The sequence below is a fragment of the Aulostomus chinensis genome, chromosome 2 (assembly GCF_037954235.1).
Source record: "Aulostomus chinensis isolate RoL2024-O1b breed Wild chromosome 2, RoL_Achi_v1.0, whole genome shotgun sequence".
In the NCBI taxonomy this organism is placed as follows: Eukaryota; Metazoa; Chordata; class Actinopteri; order Syngnathiformes; family Aulostomidae; genus Aulostomus; species Aulostomus chinensis.
The window spans coordinates 11,677,086-11,685,309 of record NC_141321.1 but is presented as its reverse complement, the minus strand read 5'-3'; the positions used below and the strand labels follow the sequence as shown (position 1 = coordinate 11,685,309).

General features: G+C 41.5%; 1 protein-coding gene across 1 annotated transcript; it reads left to right on the top strand.

Moving 5' to 3' along the window:
• Positions 1 to 1,517: 1,517 nt before the first annotated feature.
• LOC147269074 (inactive serine protease PAMR1-like) lies at positions 1,518 to 8,008 on the top strand. The gene is made up of 6 exons (XM_086192459.1): positions 1,518 to 1,671; positions 3,787 to 3,957; positions 4,157 to 4,282; positions 5,932 to 6,046; positions 7,733 to 7,954; positions 8,002 to 8,008. Exons 1-6 carry the CDS (start codon positions 1,572 to 1,574, stop codon positions 8,006 to 8,008), a joined length of 741 nt encoding a protein of 246 aa, XP_086048585.1. The 5' UTR covers positions 1,518 to 1,571.
• Positions 8,009 to 8,224: the final 216 nt, after the last annotated feature.

The following is an 8,224-nucleotide window of genomic DNA, read 5'->3' as shown; positions in this document are numbered from 1 at the left end:
ATCTAATGAGATAGGTACCCTAGATGGCACTACCTTGGCCCCCAGCACTACTGTAAGGAACCTAGGAGTTCTCATTGATCAGGATCTGTCCTTTAACTCTCACATTAAGCAAATTCTAGGACTGCTTACTTTCATTTATGCAACATCACTAAGATCAGGCACGTCCTGTCTCAAAAAGATGCAGAAAAACTAGTCCGAGCTTTTGTCACTTCAAGGCTGGATTACTGCAATTCCCTCCAATCAGGCTGCACCAGTAGGTCCCTAAAGACTCTCCAGCTGGTCCAAAACGCTGCTGCCCGCGTGTTGACAAGAACTAGTAGAAGAGACCATGTCTCTCCTGTACTGGTTTCTCTGCATTGGCTCCCTGTCAAATTAAAGATAGAATTTAAAATTCTTCCTCTAACATACAAAGTCCTCAACAGTCAGGCACCATCCCGTGGACCCGTCTCCCAGTTTCAGTCTGGGACACAGACCCCTCTCTATGTTTAAGAGCAGACTTAAGACCTTTCTTTTTGATCAAGCTTATAGTTAGGTCTGGCTTAGGCTAGCCCTGAGATATGCTGTTGCCGGGGGATGTCCCATGGTGCACTGAGCTTCTCTCCCTTTCTCTGTCCCCTTTTGGCTGCCCCAGGGCTCTTTAACCAACAAACTTTGTTCATCATATCTACTTTATATTTTAAGGATTAAAAAAAATGTTTCTATGTTGTAGGCTTAAAGACTACATGCAGAAATATTTTTCATCAATAGAGCTGATTTTTAATGTTTGATTAGATAAAAAAATATCAGATAATATCAGCCATAACACGTGAAAGACTTCATCTCTCTCGCTGTCATGGAGAAGATGAGCACAGATATGGAAACATGGAGCCTTCAGGATGAGGGCTTCGGCAATGGAACATAAATCTTGGCGCTGAATGGGCTGAGACAAGCCTGACAGTCTCAGGGCCCCTGGCAAAAACCTACAGAGAATGACATCATAAACATTTCACAGGGTCATCAGAGGACATCTGTTACCTGTCTTCCCAAAGTTGTTTAATTTTCATGTCCAGCAGGACAGATGGTGCATGATGACACATCAGCAAACAAATTTGGTTTTATATATACACAGAAATGTCTTCTTTTTTTAAGAGGTTTTGGGCGGAAATCATTTTTAAATAGTTTGGCTGCATCTTCAGAGAGGAAAGAGAGAAACAGAAAACAAACTCTCTGAAGGATGTATTTTTCTTCTCTGAACTTTCTACAACACTCTCACTGTTTTCCTCATTATCTCTCCACTTGATTTTCCTTAAATGCATTTTCCACTCTCTTTTTAAGCAAGTATTTTCCCCCTTTAACTAACTCAGTGCCCAGCACCCAACCAAAAGTAGAGAAACTGGAGCTCCTTGCAGACTTTCAAAGACAAATCAGGCTTTTTACAAATGAAAACATTAAGCGGGGAAAGAGTTAAGGAGCTCGATCCAGCATGCTGAGACGGGAAAAAAGTCATCACCCAAAGCTGCGTCACATCTTCAGTCGACAAGGGAGATCTGTAGGTAACTCGTCAAACTTTCTGTCTGCGCTTGGCAGCAAATATGTTGACTTTCCTCCGAAGAAAGCTATACATGTCCTCCTCTCTGGAACACTTCTACGTCCTCCTCATGTTCTGGGTTTGTGTAACAGCTTGGCCCCACAGTAAGTACTTGTTTGGAGTTTCTGTTTTATATTGATGTTCTTGCTGCATGAAGTATTGCTGTACTTGTGGACAAATGGAGTTGATGAGTCATTACGCTTGCTAAGACGTGTCTTTATCAACTTCACTAATAAGAGACAATCCTGCTATTTTTCCTCCTTACAGCTCCTTCTGTTGCAATATGAACATTTTAGTTCAAATTTAGGGAGAAATATGTTTCATTTAGCAAAGAAAGCCATCTTAGGGAGTCTTGCTCTGCGAAGCAATTGTTCTCACCTCGATCCTCCCTGTGGAAAACATCATAGTTGATTCATTGTTTCATATTTATTAGGCTCAACTCTACAGTGTTCTGCGTCCATGTGTTTTTAAGCATATTCTTTGAATACAGATATTTATCCCTTACAAACTTATTTTTAAAGTGGTATCATAAACACGGAGTGTCAAAGCTGATCAAATGAAATGCTGATATGCATTTAATTACCATCAGGCTCTGAAGTGTGATGAATCATTGTTGAGCTGAAATGATGTTTGCCGCTAAGTAGGCTAATGCCTCTGCTATTATTCAGCTTCAGTCACTGAGTTGCCAAGTGTGTGCTGCTAAAAGACATTTGATAGATGTCCAGAAATCATTTTTTAGTGCCCATGCATTTATTCATCAGAGGTCTTTTATGACCTTCTGAAAACTGTCACCCTCGTCACCCCCAGCTGTTCCTCATCAGCAAACCAACATTCAAACCACACATCACTGTTTACTCCAGCAGTGGTGATCTGGCATTCTTTTAGCAGCCCTCTGCTCCTCCTGACATGCAGGCCAGGAATGGGGCTCCCCTTCCTGAAGCCAAACCTGAACCTGAACCTGGGGGCCAACCCTCCTCAAGCCAGAAAAGAAGCACTCAATAATTCCCCCTAAGGCTTCAAGGCTGTTTGGTGAAGGCTTCAGTTGAGTCAATTGTTCCAGGTGTATGTGAGTGTGTGTGTGTGTGTGTGTGTGTGTGTGTGTGTGTGTGTGTGTGTGTGTGTGTGTGTGTGTGTGGTGGGGGGGGGGGGGAACGACAGATTTTTGGTTAAGTTTAGCTGGCTCCGCTGTGGAGGAGAATGCCCCCCCCCCCTGCCGAACTTCATTTCAGTCACACCAAACATTCACTATTGCCTCTCAAGACTCCTCACCATCATTGACCATACAATTCCAAAAATCTCTCTAACCTGCACCAGTCACGTAAATGCTGTCAGGCGGAATAACAGCAGCAGCCAGATACAGATTCACTCCTATTATTCTGTCCTGAATTCTGCTTTTTGACTTACGTTTGATCAGCCAAATGGAGGAAAGCATCTGCATGACAAACCAGAATACAGGGATGTTTAAGACGGGGAATTTTTTAATTCATCTATAGATATATAAAAGCTTTAGAATCCATGGGTGTGACACACATTGAAAAGAAATCTAAAGGCAGGTGCTGGTCCAGACACGAGAGCTCAAAGGCACAAAGACGGCTACACACTGATAGCTCCCTTAGCTCCCTTAAGTGGTTTGTATTTCATCCTCCATGATGAGGTAAAAAACACTTCAGGGAGCTATCAGTGTGTAGCCGTCTTTGTGCCTTTGATTTAAGAAAAAGTTAGCATGGTTATTGTGGTTGGGGGATACATTAGCAGAAAAATGAACATCCCAAACTGTTGAATGTGATACACGAGAGTTCACATGCATCGGTACCATGTCAGCTCCCTATGGGCTCACATAGTTTACAGCTTGGAATTAAGCAGAACAGTTTATTGTCACCAAGGGATCGAGCCCAAGGTGAAATTAATTGCACACTCAATTGCCTGGTACAGCTATCACAAACAGATCGGAATAATGGTACACTTCCGAATTTAAACAAGCACATATACATTTGTTGTGCAAAAGCATCATTTTCCCAATTTGTTGTTAAATATGTGGCATGTCTTGCTCAAGGGAGCAAAGCTGCTTATCTGATATGAGGACAGCACTCTAAAGGGACAGTCTACCCTGTTCACTACCACAACTATGTCCTAAATGTGTAACTACCTTCATAGCTCTGACCAGTACAACTGGTAGAGGTCAAGGATTCATGCCATCGGGCTTTTTTTATGTTCCACAGCTCCAATGACGGACGAGTGCCCCAGTTCTAGGTGGAACGTCATGTGTCGTCCTTGTTGTGAGTACCATCTGATCCAGTGTCGGTGCCCCTCCACTGGGTCAAAGGTGGGCTACACTGTTCCTTGCTGTCGTAATGCTCTGGATCAGTGTGATCCCTGTATCATTCACCCAGGTACGGTCCACTCTCTCTGTAACGGGCAGATAGGTTTTACATCGCTATATATCACTTCCTGCATAACAGATTGTACCTCCTGGGATACATCTCCTTCACTCTGAGTGTTTAAATTAACCAACCAAGCAGCAAACTAATTTGAAAATGTCACAAATCATTAATTTTTAGATGACTTCCATCTTCCATTTGCCTCTTCCAGGCTGCAGTCTCTTTGAGAATTGTAAAACCTGCCACAATGGAACATGGAAAGCCAATGATGACTTCTTTGTCAATGGAAAGTATTGCACTGAGTGCCGCCAAGGCTGGAGAGGAGGAGACTGTAAAAGTGAGTTATCTCTCTCAGTGTTGCCTCAGGTTCATTATGACCCTTCTTTGGGGCCTCGGGATAAACTTAATCTTCTAAATCCAGATAAAAGTTTGGTTGAAAAAGGAGTCACAGTAGTATTAGTAGTATAGCGTGATGAGTGTGTAACTGTATCAGCTGTTCAATTCCTTTACACAACTCTGACAAAAACAATTAAAACAAATCATGTTTTTAATGTATTATTGATTTAAATGTGATATAAATATGCCCACTTGATTTTTTTTTTAAAAACATTGTCACAGATCTGTCATTTCATGGTCTGTTAATATGTGGCATTTAAAAAAAAAAATCAATATTATGATATTTCATTTTCTATTACTTTTTTTTTTTTACCTTAAAACTATTTTAATGGTATATCGGCTCATAACAGACCCTAAAACATCTGTTAATATAATCCAAGCTAACTGAGTCAGTTTGCTCTGCGGGATTAGAGGAGTGTGAGACACAAACATTTGATCTATGCTCATCTGAGTTGATTTGTCATGAAACTTAATCAGATTTAACGATCACATGAACACATTTTTTTGAACAGTTTTGGTACCACCACCCTCAAATATCAGCATAATATCGTGCACCAGCCCTCCCTGTAATTACCACTGGTGGCAGCAGAGGCCGCTGTTGCTACAACAAGAGGACATTTGTTGCTTTAAAATCTATATTTACAAAGCAGTGATGCACATGCCTTTTTTTAAGCATAAAGAGTGTGAGTAAATATAAATTGGGGAAACATACATCATTACTAACGTAGATTTTGTAACTGTTGTTGTGGAAATAACCACATTATTTATGGAAAAGGATAAAAAATGAAAAGAGTTCGAGAATCGTCAGCGCTGTGGATTTCCTGCATCTATAATTGTAGTACAATGTACGGACACTTGGTGGCAACAATGCTCTGTGATTGCATCAGTTCATTTCTGGTTGACATAAATGTTCTCCAGTGACACAGAAATCTTGATGAAGATGAGAACGTAACCAGCAGCGTTTCTCTTTACAACACCTTAACTAATCAACTTAATATGAACATGGTGCAATTCCCTGTTAGGTCTTGGCACCATTGTTCTATTAATACAGCAAAGCAAACAGGTTCCTCCTCTTGCTATTCACTCTCTTGGTATTTTCCATCTCTATATTGTCACGGCCCAGAGGGGCATTACTTACTCAGATGCCATTCAGTCACGCATCGTCAGTTTGATGCACGCAAGACAGGAATGGATGCAACTTATGTTGTCTGTGTGGATCATCTGCATTCAAATGAGAAAGGCTGTAGGATTCACTATGAGGACAAAAAAAAAAAATCTTCTGAAATGTTCTTAAACTATTATATTCAAATCCGTATTTCCCCTTTGACCCTGACCCATGTTAATAGGGAAGATTGACAGAAATATATTGGATGGGTTTTCTGTATCCTGCTTTAATTCTAAAGATCAAACATGTCAAGATGAATCCGAGCATGGTGTTCATAATCATGATTATGGGGGGGCCTGCATCCTGTCATCTTTGTATTTTGTCAGAAATTACATGGATTACTACAACAACAAAAATGTTCTGGGCCACTGATATACGCACATTTTGCAGGGATGTGAGAGTAATTACTGTTCTCTTGTGTGTAGCATGTGGAGGCGTGATTCATCGGAGTCAGGGTCACATAGCCCTGGAGAGTTACCCAACAAATGCACACTGTGAGTGGAGAGTGCATGTGGAGAGAGGCAGAAGCGTTGAACTCAGGTAGGGGTCCCCATCCCCCCCACCAAAGCTTACACTTAATAGAGCAACATTTTAAAACAGCCAGAGAAAGTAGAAATCAACCGCCTCAGCATTTAAATCCTGTTTGTCCTTTTGCATTATCACAATGTTTCCAATCACCATCACTGCCTGTGGCAAAACAGTGAGACGGACAAGGGGAAATAATCATTAAACCAGGAACCACTCAGAGAATGCGTACCTCCACCGAGGTAAACCTTCAGCCCCTGGCAAAATCCCTAATTAAAGTTGCAAGCAGCGATCAGCGGGCACTCACACCCCCGCACGTCACAGCATGTGTGAGAGGGTGCTTAAACATGATAATGTTTGGATTTTGCATTGAACAGCAGACTTAGTGTTTGTGTCTACTAAACTATCTTCTTGTCTTGAAAATGCCCTGCTGGGGGCGTTTGAAAAGACTTAGGAGGTGTTGGTGGTGTTGGTTGCTATGACACACAATATCAGCGGGAGTAAAAATGTCAGCACATGGTTCGTCTTCCCACCCTTCCCGTCGGTGAAATAAAGACTGAACTCAGTGGGAAAGAAGACAGACAAACTGCTTTGTGTGGGCTCATGAGATTTTGGGGCTGAGGGACCATCGTGAAGAGTAGAACTGTCTTGGTTCAGGTGCTCCTCCTAGTTGTCATTCAGCTCTTGCACATGTAGGATATGATGGTTTGTTTCTTTGTGGTATTTGTGTGGTTACACGTTTAGGACAAAATGACAGTTATGAGCTCTGTGCGTTACTCAAAGTTGAACATTTTTCAACTCATGGAGACTGGAAAATAATGCCAAACACAAAATAAGTTTGGAAACGATCTGACCATGTGCAGTCCAGTTTCCTGATCTATGTCAAAACTGGTAACAGCATGTGACAGGCACTCACAGTCTTCACAGTAACCCATCACCAAGTGCTTAAGGTACCAAATTTAAGGTGGATCTGACTGACCAACTACCAGGAGTTAATCTCTTGCTGCCACCAGGTGGCACTCTGACTATCCATCTAGCCATCCATTTTCTATTGCACTTATTGTGTTAAGGGTTGGGGGGGCTGGCACTATGACTATCTGCCCCCAATTCAAATAAATTCCTATACTCTCCTTGGTTGAGGTACTGGTTTGATAGGCTAAAGCCCAATATCCTCCAAATCTTACACAACCCTTTTGTAGCCTACTTTCTATACAAAACCTAAATTGAAAGACACAGAAACTGGTTTTAAACTGGGTTCATTCATTTCTGTCAGAGATTTTAAAGCTTGTTTCTGTGACTCTTTTCTAATTGTTATTAATTCTTCATCACTTGTGGTTGTCTGCCGCCTTATTTGTGTTCTTTCTGTTTGCAGACTTTGTGATTGTCTGATTATGCATGTCTCTCGTTCTCATGCATCCTTTGTTCCAAAAGATAATCTCAAGAGATTACCCAATTATTTAAAGTTTAGATAAAGTTCAAATTAAAATATCTGACAAATAGCAAACAATGGATTTTTCCTGTCTGTGTTTGCATAAATTGAAAGGATGGGGTTGAGACGAGAGTGCATTAGATTTAGCGTCGATATGCTAGTTTCTTTGTTTTTTCGGTGGATCTCATGTCCACTAACTGATGGTTCAAAGTACATTTGGGTCATCTATGTGAGACTGAGGAATACACTCATAACCTTTTTTTTTATTGCAGGTTTTCACAGCTCAGTTTGGAATCTGATCATTTGTGTCGTTACGACTATGTCGAAGTGCGTGATGGCAACGATCTGAACTCCCCTGTGATTGGTCGCTTTTGTGGGGATACAGTACCTTCTCTGATAAAAAGCTCCGGGAACAACATGCACATCCTTTTCATCTCAGATGGCTACAACAACTTTGAGGGCTTTGTTCTTACCTTTCAGGAGAGTTCAGGCAGGTATTACCATTGTGAACGATGTGTTTGTTATCCTGTATGTGTGTTAGTACGTAAACAGAGCCATGAAGTATCATTTAATCCGTTTGACAGGCTTGTATGTTTTTGGCAGCGCTTTCGTGCAATGATTTATATCCACTAGTGCAGCGGGCAGTGGGGGGGTCATGGGTTACGTGACAAAGTTTTTACTTTGAGCTGGAAGGTTGTTTGTGTGTGTGTATGTGTGTGTGTGTGTTTGTGTGTGTGTGTGTGTGTGTGTGAGAGAGAGAGAGA

Excerpts from the sequence above, each read along its gene's own strand:
- LOC147269074 (XM_086192459.1), top strand. The coding sequence starts at position 1,572 with ATGTTGACTTTCCTCCGAAGAAAGCTATACATGTCCTCCTCTCTGGAA. Across the intron at positions 1,672-3,786 it reads TGTAACAGCTTGGCCCCACA|CTCCAATGACGGACGAGTGC; the intron begins GTAAGTACTTGT and ends TATGTTCCACAG. Across the intron at positions 6,047-7,732 it reads GGCAGAAGCGTTGAACTCAG|GTTTTCACAGCTCAGTTTGG; the intron begins GTAGGGGTCCCC and ends TTTTTATTGCAG.